This window comes from Hypanus sabinus, chromosome 12, assembly GCF_030144855.1.
Source record: "Hypanus sabinus isolate sHypSab1 chromosome 12, sHypSab1.hap1, whole genome shotgun sequence".
NCBI lineage: Eukaryota > Metazoa > Chordata > Chondrichthyes > Myliobatiformes > Dasyatidae > Hypanus > Hypanus sabinus.
This window is the reverse complement of record NC_082717.1, coordinates 47,513,808-47,532,716: the sequence shown is the minus strand read 5'-3', so window position 1 is coordinate 47,532,716 and position 18,909 is coordinate 47,513,808. Positions and strand designations below refer to the sequence as shown.

The 18,909-nt window shown below is 40.0% G+C and overlaps 1 protein-coding gene across 2 annotated transcripts in view; it reads left to right on the top strand.

Annotated features, from left to right (window-relative positions):
• The window catches only part of ppp2r5a (protein phosphatase 2, regulatory subunit B', alpha isoform), a 171,770-nt gene that overhangs the window by 118,212 nt on the left and 34,649 nt on the right, over nt 1-18,909 (top strand). For both annotated transcript variants that reach the window (XM_059985868.1, XM_059985867.1), the window contains one exon: nt 1,133-1,192. In XM_059985868.1, coding sequence (XP_059841851.1) covers nt 1,133-1,192 — 60 coding nt within the window. The remainder of the gene's footprint in view (nt 1-1,132; nt 1,193-18,909) is intronic.

Here is an 18,909-nt window from a genome sequence, read left to right as displayed (position 1 = left end):
GAAGTTGGAACATTACCAATTTTTGTTACCAACTCGTATTACACAGGATTACAGATGTTGGAATTTGGAGTAATATATTTTGGACGTATGGTTGATCATCACGGTTATTACAAAGTTTTACCCAAGACTCCTGAAGAGCACAGAAATAAGGCAAAAGCATATTACTCTTAGCAATTATGAAGAGTTTTAGTAGACAAAATTGTATAGCACTATTTCCTTGCCTGAGATCATGAATTGATTTGTAATAAAAGTACATGAAGAAAAAATGGCTTGATATTTGATGTTTAAGAAGGCAGGAATCCTTTATGGGTTGCAACACTAAGGAGTCAGCAGGATACTAAATAGACTCGTGTTAAATGAATATATGCTTGATTGCAAACCTTCAGTTAGTTTTGGTATCCTTGTATAAGGAAGGACATTGATGGATTAGAAACAATTCAGAGAAGTTTAACTAGACTAGTACCTGTACAGTTGTCTTAAAAGGAAAAGTTGAACAGACTGGACTAATGTTTTGAAAGATAAGCAGGGACTTGGTTGAAATCCTGAGATATGGCATGTAAAGTATTTTTCCTCTTGCAGTAGAATCTAGGATTAGTGTCAATGTTTTTAAAATAAGTGGCAGATGAGACTTTTCCATATAGTTGTGAGTTTCAAAGCGTACTGGAAGCTGCAATTCAGAACATTTTATACAGGGATAGATGGATTTCCCATGAGCAAGAAGATTGCTCAGATAGGCAGGGATACAAAGTTGAGATACAATCTGTTCAGTGACAATCTCATTGATTGATGAAGGAAGCTTGAGGGGCTGAGTGCCTTACTCTTTTAGAGTCATAAATAGCATTTAAGAAAATTTTTATAAATGTGTGCTATTGATAGGTATTCTTAATATAATTATGTTGCTGCAATCTCTGTCATATTTCAGAATGTTTGTTTTTATTAATTGCTTAAATTTACAGGTTAAAGATCTATGTTGTAATTAATTTGAAAGAGGAAGTCATTTCTGTGGTAACTACAAAGATTTATAGATTATTTGTTGAATATATTAAATAAAAATAATTGGCTAGGAATTCAATTATGGTTTCTTTGAAACTTCAAATGGTGTAATTAATGCTTCTGATAATTATTTCTGCAGGTTTATATATGAAACTGATCACTTTAATGGAGTTGCAGAACTGCTGGAGATATTAGGAAGGTGAGATACAGTTTTAATTTAATGACAAACTGCCTACTTGATTGTAGATTACAGGTGGTCCAGGTAAGGTTGCCAGTGATCCCCTCTTTTGTTTCAGTTATTGACTACATTAGTTGGACAACATTCCACAAACATTGCTTACTTTAATAACATTTTCAGTTGGCCATTATATATTTATGAACTGAACAGTAGATGTCCAAAGGTTATAAAGCTTTAAATCAGAACATGATTTTATACTTAAAATACATTCAATTTATTGGAAGATGGAATGGAATCCTTAGCAAAGATTTGTTCCTTTTTATGTACCCTTTGCCAGTGGAATTATAGATAATCAAGATCAGAATATTTTCTTTCTCCATATTTTTTGTATGCAGATTGATGTTTTGATGCACAATAAAGAACGTCATTTGAATTATTTTCCTGCATATATGGTATCTTCACTAAAGTATCCTTTTTCCATTTTGAGAATTATGCTCCTTTGAATAAAGATACCCCATACTGTAAGCCCCGTTCAAGGTGCAATACCTGCCTGACATGAGATTTTTCAGCATTCTCTGTTCCCAGATTTTTAGCTTTTTAATTTTCAGGGCATTGTAGAATTTTGCAACTACTGAAGGCTAAGTGAACATTTTTCTATAGAGGGGGTTTTTATGTACTTTTATAAAATGGAATTTTATAGGAAGTTTGAAAGGAAATTAGTTGAATATGCATCCACAATCTTAAGCATAGGAAACTATGAAATATGAGGTGTGAGTTGGCTATAGTAGACTGAAAATGCATTGAGATATGATAGTAGGCAACTTACTTTAATTGTACTTTACAACAAATGTAAACTCCTATAAAACAGGGAAAGTGAATTAGCTGCAGCTATTGAGAGGAGTTAGAAAATAATATTAGATCATAAAGGAAAAACACAAAAAAATAGTAAACCTACAAATTTCACAATTTATGATAAGAATAAATTCACAATATCTAGGGAACCAGGATATTCAGAAGGAAATAGAATGCAAAATACACAAGCAGTTAAAAGGGATGATTGAAAATTTTTCTATACACAGGAATTTAAGAGCAGGTGCATCAGGCCTTTCATGCCTGTCCCATTATTTAATGTATTCAATGGCTGATCTATGCTGGCTTCAGCTCTTCTTCTCTACTGTTTCTCCCAATGTCTTTATTCCTCTGTTTATCTATTATTTATACACTATCACCTTAAATGTTTTAAGTGATCCTGCCTCCACATGCAATGAGGCAGTAAATTCCAGAGTGATCCAGTTTCCTCCTACAGTCCCAAGACATACCAGTTAGTAGGTTAATTGGTCATTGTTAATTGTCCCTTATTTAGGCTGTGGTTAAGTTGCTAGGCTGCTGATGGCATGGCTCAAAGGGCTGGAAGGGCCTATTCTACACTGTATCTCTAAATAAATAATCTACCCTCTGTGAGCAGAAATTTATACAGATATTTATGTTTAAAGGGAAAGATTAGCAGACTGAAAGGAGATCTATATTGGGAAATAAGGAAATGCAAATCGTGTGACTAAAGAGCTGAAAGAAATTCATTAGAAAAATTGAGGATTGAACAGGATTGAAAGCTGTTAAATCTTCTGCTGGACGTGATGGCCCACATTCTAACATTTGAAGGGGGTAACAAAAAAGATCAGAAAATTACTTCCAATATTTAACATGGATTGAATAATTTTTTAAAAAGCTACTTAAGAAAGAGCAACAAGAACACTATATATCAAATGGAGGGAGAGTGCTTAAATCAGACAATGTCAGCAGAGCATTGGAAATAATAATAAATTGATTTATGAAAGGAAAATCATGTTTGACCAATATTTTGGTGATTTTTGGGTTGTTTCCAGCAGAATAGATAATAAAGGAGCAATGCCTGTGCTGTGTATTAACTTTCAGAAGATCTTTGATAAAGTGCTACAGAAATATTATTTGTGCATGCTGGTTTATAGTGTTAATGGACAGGGAAGGGTTAGAATAAATGATCATTTTCAGGTTAGGGCTAGTAGGGTGCAACTGGCATAGATACAGGGGCTGTGGCAGTGAGTTGGATAAGCAGACCACCTGTATGCAAAGATGCTTCATTTGGATGTACACTGGTCATGATTGGGCAAGAAATTGACAGCTGAAATATAGTAACTCCCCACAAGCTGCAGAAATGCAACCAAAGCCAAAATTAAATGGACTTGGAAAGAGGGGTAGAAAGTGTGATGGGTAAATTTTAATAACTACAATCAGATCACTCAACTGATATACCGTATCACTTTGATTTTCCATTTTGAAAATGAATCATCTGATTATGGGACATTTAAATGCTTATAACATAATAAGAAAACAACTGTTGCAGTGTTAAAATATCCATTTCAAAGTCCTGGAGAAATGCAACACCGGTTCCAGATTACACTTGGATTTCATTTATAAATATTTGTGGCATAGTATCCTCACCAGAATCACCAGACTCAACAACAGTTATTTTCCACAAGCAGTAAGATTGATCAATACTTCCACCAAGTAATCCACCCTTCCACACCCTCAACCACCATACTATCATCCCCTCCAAAGTAATCAATAAACTTCAAGTCCTAGACGCAATGCCTCCTTGTGAAACTGGATCCTTGATATTGTCACTTGCAGATCCCAGTCAGTTCAGATTGGCAACAGCATCTCCTCCATAATCTTTTTCAGCACAGATGCCACCACAAGGCTGTGTGCTTAACCTCCTGCTGTAGTTGCTGTATACTTATGACTGTGAAGCTAAACACAGCTCCAATGCCATATTTAAGTTTTGCTGAAGACACCTCTGATCGGCCAAATCAAGATTGGTGATGATAGAAGGGAGATGGAAAATCTTACTGAGTGATATCACAACAACCTCTCACTCAATGTCAGCATGACCAATGAGATGATTATTGGCTTCAGGGGGAGGAAACTGGAAGTCTTTGAGCCAGTCCTCTTCAGATCAGAAGTGGAGAAGGTCAGCAACTTTAAATTCCTCAATGTAATGACTTCAAAGTATCTGTCCTGAGTCAAGCACATAAGTACAATTATGAAGAAAGCAGGGCAGTGCCTCTACTTTATTAGAAGTTTATGAAAATTCGGCATGTCATCTAAAAATTTGACCAACTTCTATAGATGTGTGGAGGAGAGAATATTGGCTGGATGCATCACAGCCTGGTATGGAGGCACCAATGCTCTTTTCGCTGCTAATGTAATGGCCTCTCTGTAATGTTTCACTGCTAAAGTAATAGTTTCTCTGTAGAAGCAATGGAATGTATGCTAGCCAATGAGAGGCACGTAGTTCTTTCTTGTGGGTCTGGGAGCTGGGATTTTGTGGTCTTTTGTTGGTGAGAGACAAAGAGAAACAACACAAATAGAAAGAATTGGTAGACCGCCGTATGGAGTGGACTTGGAGCGAGGGTCCAATGGTCGCGACGCTCGGAGGAGGTCGATGGGAGTCGAATGGACGATTCTGTGAGCTCCAATGTGCACTTTAGACTGCTTCATTAAAATGGGCCCTTTTTCTTTTTATTTGCTTTACTAACCCTATAGTCAGATTAAGATTTATAAAGTTCAATTGTTTAATTGCATATGGTGTGCTGTTTGATATTTTGTGGTTCAGCATATCATGCAGCATCCACACAAATGAGATTTGAACGTTTGGCTGGGCTAAACGTAGGCCCTAGACAGATGTAGCTGAACCTCAGGGTTACAATTACAATTGTGGGGTATCGTTTGGGATTGATTCCATTGGATGCTGTGTGATTGCCCTGAGCATTGAACCAGTTGGTTGTGTGTTTAAGTCTATACTGGCAGGGCGGAGTACTGGTTTGCCTCCACGGGGTTACCGGTAACTAAATGTGTGCGTGTTGAGTGGGCTGGATATTCGTACCCCAGATGAATTGTTAATTTGATTTTTGTGTATGGTTAAAGCTGTTGGTAAAGTTGAAGTTGTAGTGCAGAGGCTTGATAAAATGGTGGGCTCAGATCTTGTTTTAGTTCTGATGTGACGGTGGTGGAACTGCCCGCTTCTATCGGTGCCCCAGGGGAGGCAGGGCCATGGCCTGTCCATTCTGTCAGGGAGGAGAAGAATGTAGCGGAGCGGTCCAAGTCACAAGTAGAGCTTCCTGTAGCTAGGGGTGGAGACTTAAAAGACAGGGTTTTATCATTTCTGAGGAGTGAAGGGAAGGAGTGGTCAGATTTGGAATGTGTAATTAGTCCCCGTCCCCCAGTGAGAATTCTGAGGTAGTATCCGCCCTTACCTCTCTGGCGAATAAATGGAAAAATGCCCAGGTTCAAACTGTCTGCTATGGTAGGCTTTGCCTATTCTCTGGAATAATGCCCACTCCTGAAGGGGAAGAGGAGTACAGTCGGCCCTCCTTATCCGCGAGTTCCACATGCGCGAATTCAACCAACCGCGAATTGAGAAAACCCGGAAGTGCTCTTCCAGCACTTGTTGTTCGAGCATGTACAGGCTTTTTTTAATGTACAGACATTATTCCCTAAACAATGCAGTATAACAGCTATTTTACATAACATTTACATTATATTAGGTATTATCATTAATCTAGAGATGATTTAAAGTATGCGGGAGGATGTGCGTAGGTTATCGTGGATTGGGATCAAAATAAACGGAAGTTCTCTTACTAAGTAGGTTGGAACAGGTAGATCTGGTATTATTTAGCAACATACTACGTTTGTCGTAGTATATAGTATATATTTTACCTTTCTGTGCATATAAAACACTTAAGAATGTATGTTTCAGCACCGGGCTTGGGAATGGAAGTTCGATCCAGTGACAGATTGCCCCAAGCGCGCTCTCCATCCATTCCTGGTTGGTGTGGAGTAGCAAAAACCCAAAACCCCAAAACCCAATAATTAAACCACTGCACACACAAAATGCTGGTAGAACACAGCAGGCTAGCCAGCATCTATAGGGAGAAGCGCTGTCGACGTTTCGGGCCAAGACCCTTCCCCCACCACTGTGTTACTTAGTAATAATTGAAGCTTTCATCGGGGGCCTTTCTCACTTTATCCTTTAAAATTGTTTTGATAGTTGACCAACTGTAGCCTAACGCTTTTCCAATGACCGATGGCGTTTCACCTCTTTCTGATGGTTTTATTATTTCCATTTTATTTTCAATTGTGATCGTGATTATTTTCATGAACAGAAACACTGCAGATTCAGAGCTCCACTGCCGGGTCCTAATGTCCACCGCACTGAAACAGGTTAAATAAGTTCTGGGGTTCCGCTGGGTCTTAAGGTCCACCGCATTGAGACAGGTTGAATAAGGGGCTTGAGCATCCACGTTTTTTTGGTATCTGCAAGGGGTCTTGGAACCAAACCCTCGCGGATAAGGAGGGCCGATCGTATGAGACTTGGGCGGAGCAGACTTCTCAGTTGTAAGATGAGTGGCAGGGCCCTGAGGACGTAAAGTGACAGAGATTGGTTGAAAGTTTGAGTGGGCAGGCTGGTGATGTGTTGAGAGCTGTGAAAACGCGCCAATCTTTATCATTGCTGATTATTTGGGCACATTGGAGAGCGCCTTCGATACGACAGGGAGCCTACTGGAGTTCATGGTGGGGTTTCAGAACGTGTCAGGAGAAAAGGGAGAAGCTTTCTGCTTACAGTTTTTCAGCTAAATTGCTTGTGGTGAAGAAGGGTCATTCAGGTGGCTGAGGTGGATCAGTTAAGAATGGACCAGATAGCCAAGGGTGCCCAGTCCCAGGACCTGATTGCTTGGGGTCTCCAACGGTCTCATAAGACGTGCCCCCTCTCTCTTCTGTTGAGCTGATCAGAGGAGGAGGACACGTCGGAGGCGCAGGAGGGCTCCATCAGCAGGGTACAGTCTTCGGTAGTAGCCCCTCGTGGTGAAGTGACCACGGATAGCCTGCCTTGGGGAGCAGTAGAGGAGATTGTGGCAGAGTTGAGAACTGAGGTATCTCAGCTGTTATCAATGGGTGTGACCCCCCGCCCATATGATGGAGCTGATGGGGGTGGGGAGGGGGGAAGAGCCGATCCCCTAAGGGAATGAACAACGCAGAGGGCTGCTGGCAGCCGATGTCACATGAGAAGAAGGGTGAGCCCCTGGGTACGTAAGCAGAGAAAGTCGTTGGGGAAAACATAGAGCAGACCCAGTGAGGGTACGGCCTGGTGTCTCTGGGGGAACACGTTCCCAGCAATATACCAAGGAACTTCCGAAAGCAAGAGACCCTATTCTTGAAGGCTTAGTCGGACTATGCTCCAGTGTGTTGCTATGGATAGAGAGTATTCATGCTAAATCCATACTCGACACTGGGTCGCAGGTCACATTGTTATATTGTTTGTTTTACTACCGGTATCTGAAGCATTTACCATTAACACCATTCGGAGCACTGGAGATCTGGGGACTTAGTGCTGGTGATTATCCATCGGACAGTTATTTGTCAGTGAAGCTGGAGTTTTTGGAGGCCGATGTGGGAGTGTCTGAGGTCCTGGATACATTAGTGCTGTTTTCTCTGGACCCTGTTGAGAAGGGCAGTGTTTCATTTCTGGTGAGGACCAACACATCTCTTGTGAGCAGGCTCATGGGGGGGCCTGCAAGGAGAAGCTGGGGAGAGCTTTCTGGGAACATTGTTCGTGCACCTGGTGTTTCGAGCTACTTTTGAGGAAGTGCGTAGGTGCAGTGGGCCGGATACCGACTTTAGATGAGTGACTGTATGTGGTTCACCCAGGCGAAGCCAATGGTGGTACAGCCCAAGGAAGTAGTGAGAGTGATTGGGAGCCAAAATTTCCCATAGTGTCTGAGGGCAAGGCCCTCTTAGTGGACACTCTGGAAGACCACGAGGGGAATTGGGATTTCCTGCTGGGGTACTGGCGAGACCCAAATTGCAGAAGCCCTTGGTTTTACAGGCGAACAGGATGGCAGTGATGGTCAGGAATGCTACGGAGTGGTAAGTCACCTTCAGGCAGGGGATGCCCCTTGAGCATCTGCTCCCATTGACGGTAATGTCTAGTGTCCCTCTGAGAAAAGCCCGGGAGAAACTGTTGGAAAAAGGGGGAAAGTTGACCGCTGAGTCATTCAACTTCTGGGACTCCCTGGTTCCTGCAGGTTGGAAGAGGAGTTTGGTAGAGAAGGTGTCTTTTCCAGTGACAAATTCGATATGGGTTGTTCCAAGAGCACTCATCACACTATCCAGGTGACCGAGGATACCCCATTTAGGAAGAGGTCGCGGAGACTGGTCCCTGCAGAGGTGGAGGATGTTCGGCAGCATTTGTGTAAGTTGAAGGAAGCTGGGATCATTACTGATTACCGAAGTCTCTATGCATCCCCAATAGTAGTGGGCGGAAAGAAGAAAGGGAAGATATGGGTGTGCTTGGACTATAAGACTCTGAACAGGCGCACCGTCCCCGACCAGTATATATGGTCCCAAGGATTGAAGACGCGCTGGGCTGTCTCGAGTGGTGCAAAGTGGTTCAGTGTGCTGGACTTGAGAGGATATTACCAGATCCCCATGAGTGAGATCGACAAAAAGAAGACAGCATTTATATGCCCCCCTGGGATTTTTTCAGTTTGAAAGGATGCCCCAGGGCATATTGGGAGCCCCTGCAACCTTCCAGCGGATCATGGACAAGACGGTGGGGGATATGAACTTGCTTAAGGTATTAGTGTATCTAAATGACCTCATAGTGTTTGGATCCATCTTAGAGGAACATGAAGCAAGGCTACTGAAGGTGCTTTGTCGCATGAAAGCTGAAGGGTTAAAACTTCCCTTGGACAAGCACCCGTTCTGCAAAACATCGGTTAGCTATGTTGGGCACATAGTCTCAAGGGATGGAGTAGCTACAGATCTGGCTAAGATAGGGGTGGTGACCACTTAGCCAAGACCCCAGACTGTGAGCGCTCTGTGCTCATTCTTCGGGTTCTGTGGTTACTATCGGAGGTTTATGAAAGACTACGCAAAAATGAGTCACCCATTGAATTAGCTTCTGTGTGGTTACCCGCTGTTGGGAAAGAAAGAGGGAAGAAAAGGACAAGAAGGTGGAGAGTGTCTTAGTTTGTCAGAACCCTTTGGACCGAGGTGGGATGCAAAATGTGAAGAGGCCTTTCAGTCGTTGAAGGAGCCGCTGACCCATGCACTGGTGCTGACTTTTGTCATATGTACCGCACACGGATGCCAGCTGAGAGGGCTTGGGGGGGTGGCCTCTATCAGAATCAGGGCATCAGGTTGAGACCCGTTGCATTTGTCAGCTGGAGTCTGTCGCCCTCTGAGGAAAAACTAACCCATGCAAAAGTTGGAATTTCTGGTGTTGAAATGGGCAGGGTGGTGAATAAGCTGAGTGATACCTCTACAGGGCTAAGTTTGAGGTGAGGATAGACAACAACCTCCTAACTTATATACTGAACTTTGCAAATCTGAATGCCACAGGCCATCGGTGGTTGGCGGTGTTGTCTGCCTATGATTTCAGCCTGAAGTACCAGCCAGGAAGCCGGAACATTGATGCTGATGCTTCGTCCCGATGGGTGCATGAGGGACTGGAGAGGGACGAAGAGTGGGTGAGCGTTCCTGCCCCCGGGGTGAAGGCCATTTGTCAGTTTGCCATCACCATGAGGGCAGAGGGAAAGGAGAGGCAGGATCAAGTGGTGGATCAATTGGGAGCTTCTGATGACACTACCCCACAAGTTTATTGTAACCTGACTGCTCTGAAGACAAATCAGCTACTGGAATTGAGTTCTGTGGAAGTGGCAGCTGCTAAGCAAGATGATCGGAGCATTGGTACCATTTGGTCAGCAGTTGAAAAGGGAGACATGGATGAAGCGGAGAAGACGAAACATGCATCGGTGCCTCCATTACTGAGGGAGTGGCCTCAGTTGGAGTTGCGGAACCAGATCTTGTATGAGGTAATGTCACCCCCGGACCGTTGCCAGCTGGTTCTGCCAGAGAAGTATTGGAGGATTTTGTTGTAAGTAACTTCATGATGAATCTGGACATCTGGGGGTGGAAAAGACCTATGGGTTGCTCAGAGACCAGTTTTACTGGACCTGGATGAAGTCAGAGGTCGAAGAATACTGCAAGTCATACGTTCAGTGCCTACACAGGCAGCTCTCTTGTCCCATTTGCAGAGTTCATTTGACAAGAAATCCATACCCGGACCTGATATGTATGGGTTTCCTGTCAATAGAACCTGATGCCAGGAACTCGGCGAATGTCTTAGTCATCATGGACCACTACACTAGATATGAGCAAGCTTTTCCTACCAAGGACCAGAGGGCATCCATGGTGGCCAAAGTGTTATGGGAGAAGTATTTCATTTATTATGGCCTTCCCAGGCAGATACATAGTGATCAGAGACGGGATTTCGAGATCAGTGGGACTCTCCAGGAGGCGCTCATGGCATGAGACACGCTCTGGCTTCGCTCCATTTCTTTTACTTCTTTTACCGTAACTACCCTTAATTATTTTGTTTATACCTACACTAAAGGGTTTATGCCACAGATATATTTTTGAACTGTTGGAAATGCATTCCAGAGCATGAGAATTTAAAAATGGGAAAGACCCCGACGGCAATGGGAAAAAAAGATGGTGACCCTAAATCATCCAAGCAAGTTCCTTTTACTTTTGAAACAATGTTGAAGCTTCTAGATGAAAAATAGCCGAAGATTCCCCACGTTTGAAAGAGTTTTAAAGATGGTGGAGATACTCTTAAATTGTTTAGACGTGAATTTGAACTACAACAAGTCGCTTGGCAGAGGGACCAAAGGATTGAAACCCTGGAAAAATATCTATCTTCGACATCTCAATTGTTGGAATGTTAGAAATCCAAGGTTATCGACCTTGAAAACCGATCCCGGAGACCGAATCTGTGGATAATCCAGCTTCCAGAAGACGTCGAGAGGGGTGATCCTGTTGAATAGTTTTCTCAAATTCTGATGGATGTGTTTGGTTCAGAAGTTCTGGACACCCCTCCATTGATCAATTTAGCACATCGTACTCTCTGACCTATGCCTTCCAAAGATTCTAAGCCGAGACCCGTTATAATTCGTTTCCATTATGCGCACATCAAGGATCGTTTGATACAAATTGCCCGTATGATCGAATTTCAAATTTTGCATCGTCAATTATTTTAGTCCTGAAGTTCTGAGGGAATGGATGTCTTTTAAATCAGTGATGTTTGAGTTCCATCGAAAAGGCCTTAAACCAGCTCTGTTGTTCCCAGCGTGTTTGAGAATTATCCTTTACAATAATTCTCGCCGTTTGTTTAATTCTCTAAACGAAGCTCAGAGATTTCTTGATGATCAGCGTATGTCTGTTATGGATTAATTAATGTACTTATCATCTCTGTTCTTATTTGTTTTTTTAAGCTAGTTAGCTTATAGATCTGGACTTTTATAATTTGAGGGTTTCACTTTTGGTTTGTAGTGTAGGTATTTTTCGTATTTCTGGATAAAAGTTTTCTTCTTCCTTTAGTGATTCTGCTCTTTTTACTTATAATCTTTTGTTTCTGAAAGTAATTAAGTAGAAGATTTGTTGTTTGATTCCTCTGACTTTGAAATTTTAATGGGGAAGTATTTTTTTTGTTTTCTTACATTTCAAGATGTCATCTTGCTTTCTTCTTCCCCAGGACCTTATTTTTTTTGGTGCGTCATTTTTAATCGTTTGTCTTTGGAAAATAACTGAATATGTGAATTAGCGCTTGTTTTTCTTTTTTTTGAAATGTTAGTAAGATGGTACTCTGTTTTATGTCCTAAATTCTGTGCATTTAAAAAAGAACTTTGTCACTAATCGTTGCAGTTTTTTTCCCTTTATGGGTAGTCTCTTTTTTAAATTTTCTTGACTATGAGTGTTTTTTTTTAAAAACATGTATCTTTTGGGCTGCCTTCAGGAGAGATGGGGTTAGCTTTAGTGCTAGATTATTCTCAGTCTGTTCTTTGGCCTTTTTTTGGGTATTTGTGGGTGGGAAAGGGATTATTTCTATTTTTAGATTTTTTTCAACTGGGCTGACTTGAACCTACTAAAATGTCCGAAATGTCGTAACTTCTGGTTCCTCTTTGAACCTTTTCCCCTCTTCCGGGTTCATGAGTTTGTATTCTGGTTAACCCTTTACGTACCATGTGGCTGATTCTAGTAATATGGATAAGATTATTATCTTGGAATACAAATGGTTTAAACCATCCGATTAAATGGAAAATAATTTTTAAAATATTCCATAGAATGAATGCTGATATCATCTTTGCACAAGAAACTCATGTGAGGAAAGAGTATAATCAGCATTTTTTCAGGTTTTGGAACTAATAACAGTACCATTCGAACTCTCAGGCTAAAGTGAAAGGAGTTTCTATTTTTATAGATTCTTCAATCTCATTTTTTCATTATGAAACGATCTCAGATCCAAATGGTAGATTCTTCTAACTACTAGCTTACTCTTTAACATAAAAGTTGTTATGGTTAATGTTTATGCTCCAAATGTTGATTATCCTGAATTTTTAAGCATTTATTTACATCCCTTCCTAATTTAAATGATTATATGTTGATAATGGGTGGAGATTTTAACTGCGGTTTAAATCCCTTGATGGATAGATCTATGTCTAATCAGGCACTTCCGAACAAATCGGCTACTTTTATAAATTCCTTTATGGTTGATTCTGGAATTTTAGAAACTTGGAGATTTTTACGTCCTAAGGATAAAGAGTTTTCATTCCTTTCTCATGTATATCACAATTATTCTAGAATTGACTACTTTTTTATTCTCCTTTAATTCCATTTGTTCTTGACTGCAATTATGATTCCATTTCCGACCATGCACCCTTGAAACTATCTATCAAGTTAATGGATACATCTTCCAGTACTAGACAGTGGCGGTTCAATTCTATTCTGCTTCAGGACTCGGACCTTGTTAATTTTATTAAAGAACAGATTGATTTTTTCTTTTCAACAATTTTTACGGAAGAAATTTCCAGTGTGGTATTATGAGACACATTTAAAGCATATATCTGTGGGCAAATTATTTCATATTCTGCCTGATTGAAAAAAATGTATTAATAATGAAATACTTATGCTGGTTGACAAGATTAAAGAAATTGACAAGAAATGTTCTATTGCTGCTAGTAAGGAGCTTTATAAAAAGAGAGTCAAACTTCAAATGGAGCTTAGTCTATTATTAACATCTTTGATTGAAAATCAATTAATAAAAACTAGGACTCAGTTTTGTATACATGGTGAGAAATCTGGTAAATTACTGGTTAATCAATTGAAAACTGTTTCAGTTGAACACCAGATTATCAAAATTCATAAACGAGATGGTACTCTTGACAGTTGATCATGATGAGATAAACAAGTCTTTTCAAGAATTTTATACTTCTTTATATTAATCAGAATTTCCTGATGACCCCACTATAATGCATGAATTTTTAAGGAAATTGAATATCCCAAAATTACCACCTAATGATCATTTAACATTAGGTGCATCTATTACGGAAGAAGAAATTAAGGCTGCTATTTCTTTGATGAATTCAGGTAAAGCACCTGGTCCGGATGGCTAACACAGTAGAATTTTTAAAATCCTTTTCTACTATACTTTCTCCTTGGTTATGTGGAATCTTTAAGGATGCATTATTTATAGGTAAATTACCACATTCTTTTTACGGAGCCTCTATTTCCCTAATTCTTAAAAAAGATCATGATCCTACTGAATATGCATCATATAGGTCTATATCCTTGCTAAATGTGGATTCCAAGACTTTTTCCTAAAATACTGGCAACTAGATTGAAGAATGCATTGCCTTAAATGATTTCTGTCAAACAGACTAGATTAATTAAAAATCGTTATTTGTCTTTTAATATTAGGAGATTAATGATTATTGTTTATACTTCTTCATCTAGAACTCCAGAATGTGTCATTTCACTGGATGTTGAGAAAGCATTTGACAGAGTCGAATGGGCATATTTATTCAATGCGCTTGAGAAATTTAATTTTAGTCCGAAATTTATATCTTGGATTAAATTGATATACCATACCCCTTCAGCTTCGGTATTTACCAATAATCAAAGATCTCTCTTTTTTCAGGTGTTTTGTGGCATTAGGCAGGGCTGCCCTCGTAGCCCTTTATTATTCGATATTGCCTTGGAACCCTTAGCTATTGCTATTTGTGACTCACCTAATATATTTGGCATTACCCATGGGAATGGGACACACAAGTTATCATATGCAGATGATATGTTACTATATATCTCTAACCCTGAGAAATCCATTCCTGCAGTAATATCCCTGCTTGCTCAGTTTAGTAGCTTTTCTGGCTACAAACTGAACCTTAATAAAAGTGATCTCTTCCCATTAAATATCCAGGTTCCAATTTAGAGACATTCACCATTCAGACTATTTTACTTTTCTGGGTGTTAAAATTACTAAGAAGCATATGGATTTATTTAAGGTTAATTTTTTACCTTTAATTGATCAGGTTAAACACTTGCTTACTAAATGCTCCCCATTGTTTTTGTCACTGATTGGTCGATGGTCATTAAGATGATTATTTTACCTAAATTTTTATATCTATTTCAAGCGGTACCAATTTTTATTTCTAAATCCTTTTTTGATATTGTTGACTCTAAAGTATCTTCATATATATGGCAGAATAAAAGTCCTAGGTTAAGTAAAAAAAATATTTACAGAGGTCTAAAAAATATAGTGGTTTGGCATTGCCAAATTTAAGATTTTATTACTAGGCAATTAATATTCGATATTTAATATTTTGGACATAGGATTCGGATTTAATTCCAAGTCCACAATTGGTAAACCTTGAATTTAAGTCTGTACAAGGATTTTCATTGGTTTCTAATTTAGGGACTTCACTTCTCTTTGCTCTTTCTAAATTGAATAAACAAATGGATAATCCAATAATTAAATATACATTATGAATATGGTTTCAATTTTGTAATTTTTTTGATTTGAACAGATTTATTCTATCAAGCCCTATTATATCTAATTTCTTTTTCCAACCCTATGTTATGGATCAAGCTATTTTGGTATGGAAAATGAAGGGTATATTATGTTTTCGTGACTTATTCTTGGAAAACTGTTTCATGTGTTTTGAACAGTTGTCTAATAAATATAATTTGCCCAGATCCCATTTTTTTTTAGATACTTACAAATTAGAAACTTTTTGAGTACTACGCTACCTACTTTTCCGAATTCATATCCAACTGATTTCACAGAAAATTTTTTAGGTTTAAACCCTTATCAGAAGGGTTTAATAGCAACTATTTATGATAATGATTATGAAAATACATCCAGGTATATCTGATAAAATTTAGAATGAATGGGAAAGTGAACTTCAACTTTCTTTACCTGTAGAGAAATGGGAGAAAATTCTCCAATTAGTTAACTCTTCCTCTGTATGTGCTAAACATGCATTGATACAATTTAAGGTGGTGCACAGGGCCCACATGTCTAAAGACAAACTAGCTTGTTTTTACTCTCATATAAGTCCTGTGTGTGGTAGATGTCATTCTGAGGTAGCTTCTTTGACTCATATGTTCTGGTCTGCCCTCTTTTGGAAAAATATTGGAAAGATATTTTTGATACTATTTCAACCTCATCCTATTACCACAATTTTTAGTTTGCCGATGATGGAACATAGTTATTTATCCTCCTCAGCTCGTCGGATGATGGCATTTATTACATTAATGGCTAGGAGATCCATTTTATTGAATTGGAAAGAGATTAATCCTCCTACTTCATTCCAATGGTTTTCCCAAATTATATCTTGTTTAAATTTAGAAGAAATCAGAAGTGTCACTTTTGACCCTTTGGTTAAATTTGAAGAAACTTGGAGGCCATTTATTCAACATTTTCAAATGATGTAACTTGACCTTTTCTGAATCCTTTTTTATTAACCTTAAATATATGGATAGAGGAGCAGAGTTAATGACATTAATGATTGGATCCAATGTAATATTATGGTCCAGCTTTGTTTAGTTCTATTTAGTTTAGTCTTTTGTTTTTTTTAAAAATTTGGGTTTTTTTTTTGGATATTTTTATCATGTTTAATTGTATTAAAAGTTTTATTACTTTTTAAAAGTAATAAAAAGGTTGTATTATTTAATACAATAATAAATTGTATTAAAACTTGTGTTATCTGTAGCTTTTATTCGCATATGCTATTTACCAACATAATCCCAATCTCTTTGTAGTGTCATTGTTGTTATGTTTATGAATTTGAAAATTAATAAAAAGATTAAAGGAGAAGGGATTTCGAGATCAGGCTCATCCATGGGTTACTGGGCATGCTTGGGGTCAAAAAGTTGAGGACCATGCCCTATCACCCCCAGGGTGATCCCTAGCCCAAGAGGTTTAATCGGACCTTGCTAGACATGCTCGGAACCCTGGAAATCAGCAAGGAGAGGAGCAGGTGGAGTCAACATATGTGACGTCTGGTTCACAGTTACAACTGTAAATTGAAGCTACTGGGTATCTGATGTTTGGGTGCGAGGCAAGGTTGCCCATTAATCTTTGTTTTGGGACTGACAAGAGTGACACCACGGAAGACTTACCTGTCTGACATGAGAAGAGAGCTGAATAGGGCTTATGAATTACCTAGCGTCATGGCTACCAAGCAGAATCAAGGAAATAAGAGGAGGTATGATCAAAGGGTGAGGTTTTTCCAACTGCTGCGAGGAGACCAGGTCCTCATAAGGAAATTGGGGCTACCTGGGAAACATAAGTTGATGGACTGCTGGGCGGCTAAGCACTATGTGGTGGAAAGTCAAATGCCACACCTACCAGTTTTTCGGGTGAAACCAGAAGATGGGCATGGGCCTGCCAAGATTCTCCATCAGAACCACCTGCTGCCCCTGGGACAAGAGACGAAGGTAGACCTAGAGCCTAACTTGGAGCCCACACCAAGTAAGTGGAGACGCAGGGTGGCTGCAGGTCCCACAGCAGGAGAAGTTAGGCCAGCCCCCACCGCTAAGAGGGATATTGATTTGGAGGATGAGGACCTGGATGTGTGGTATATGTTGCCTTTTAGTATTTGCTAACTCTCCATTGATTGAGGAAGAGACTTCCAGTCTTTCTTCCACTGAGTCAGTTGATGTAGGGGGACAGCCTGGGATGCAGTGGGACCCTGCAAGGGATGAAGTGGGGCTTAGCCATGAGACAAAGGGATCCGAATTGCACTTGGGCATGAGTGATAGGTCAGGGGAGGCCTCACCAGGTAGACCAGATGTCTCCCCAGTAGTGTCTGAACCTTAAGAGTTAGGTGACAGGGTACGAAGGTCTCAGGGAATCAGGAGACCACCGGATAGGCTGGCCTACATAGCACCGGGGGAACAGAGTGTGACCCTTACCGTTTTGTCACTGCCTTTTGCACCTGGATTGGACTTTGTGTTTCACAGGAAGGGTTGGCAAATTATCTCAACGTCATGAGGACATGACTAAATTTGGTGGGGGGGTGGAGAGTGTAGTGCGCTGTAAGGTTTCACTGCTAATGTAACGGCCTTTCTGTAATGTTTCACATCTAAGGTTATGGTTTTGGTGTAGCACCAATGCTTGGGTTATGACTAGAGATAACAGGGGCTTTGGAATGTATGCTAGCCAATGAGAGGCATGTTGTTCTTTCTTGTGGGTTTGGGAGCAGAAATTTTGTGGTCTTTTGTCGGTGAGAGATGAGCGAAGATGCAAATGGACAGAGTTGGTAGACCATCAGGTGGAGTGGACTTGGAGCGAGGGTCTGACGGTCAGTGACGCTCGGAGGAGGTCGATAGAGGTCAAATGGGCAATTCTGTGAGCTCCAACGTGCTTAATTAATTTTTCTTTTTATTTTCTTTACTAACCCTATAGTCAGATTAAGATTTATAGAGTTTGGTCGTTTACTTGCATACGGTATACTGTCTGATATTATGCTGTTCGGATTTGTAACCGGGCAACTCATCATGCAGCATCCACACAAATGAGATTTCTCAGTTTGGCTGGGCTAGAGGCTGTCTTACCTTAGACAAATGCATGCTGGCCGAACCTCAGGGTTACATACAGAAAAGCCTACAAAAATTAGTGGATGCAGCCCAGTCCATCACGTGGAAAGCTCTTGCCACTATTGAGAACATCTACACAAAGTGCTGTTGCTGGAAAGTAGCACCTATCATCTCAGACCCCCATCATCCAGCCCATGTTCTCTTCTCGCTACTGCCATCAAGAAGGTGATACAGGAGCTTCAGGACCCGCAGCACCAGGTGCAGAAACGGTTATTTCCCTTCAGCTATTAGGCTCTTGAACCAGAGGCCATAGCATCACTCTACTACACTCGCCCCATCACTGGACTTTTCCCACTGAACTGGACTCATTTTCAAGGAGGTTTCTTTGCTTATTTTTTACTATCATTATTTCCTATTTTCTTTCTTTTTTGTATTTGCACAGTTTGTTATTGGGTTTTTTTTTTGCTCATTGGTGGTTGTCGGCCCTGTTGAGTGATTCTGTTGTGTTTCTTGTATTTATTGTAATGGTCCGCAAGAAAATGAATCTCAGGGTTGTCTGTTGGTGACATGTATGTACTTCGATTATAAATTTACTTTGATTTTCCATGTTGTATGCAGCTGACAACAGATGAACATCACCACTTGACTCCTCTACTTTAAGTTGACATTGTTCCTGTCTGACTTAACAGTAATGAATGTGCATAAATTTCTTCAGAATAAAAAAAGCAGTTATCATCTTCAGTCCACTGTCATTACTTTTT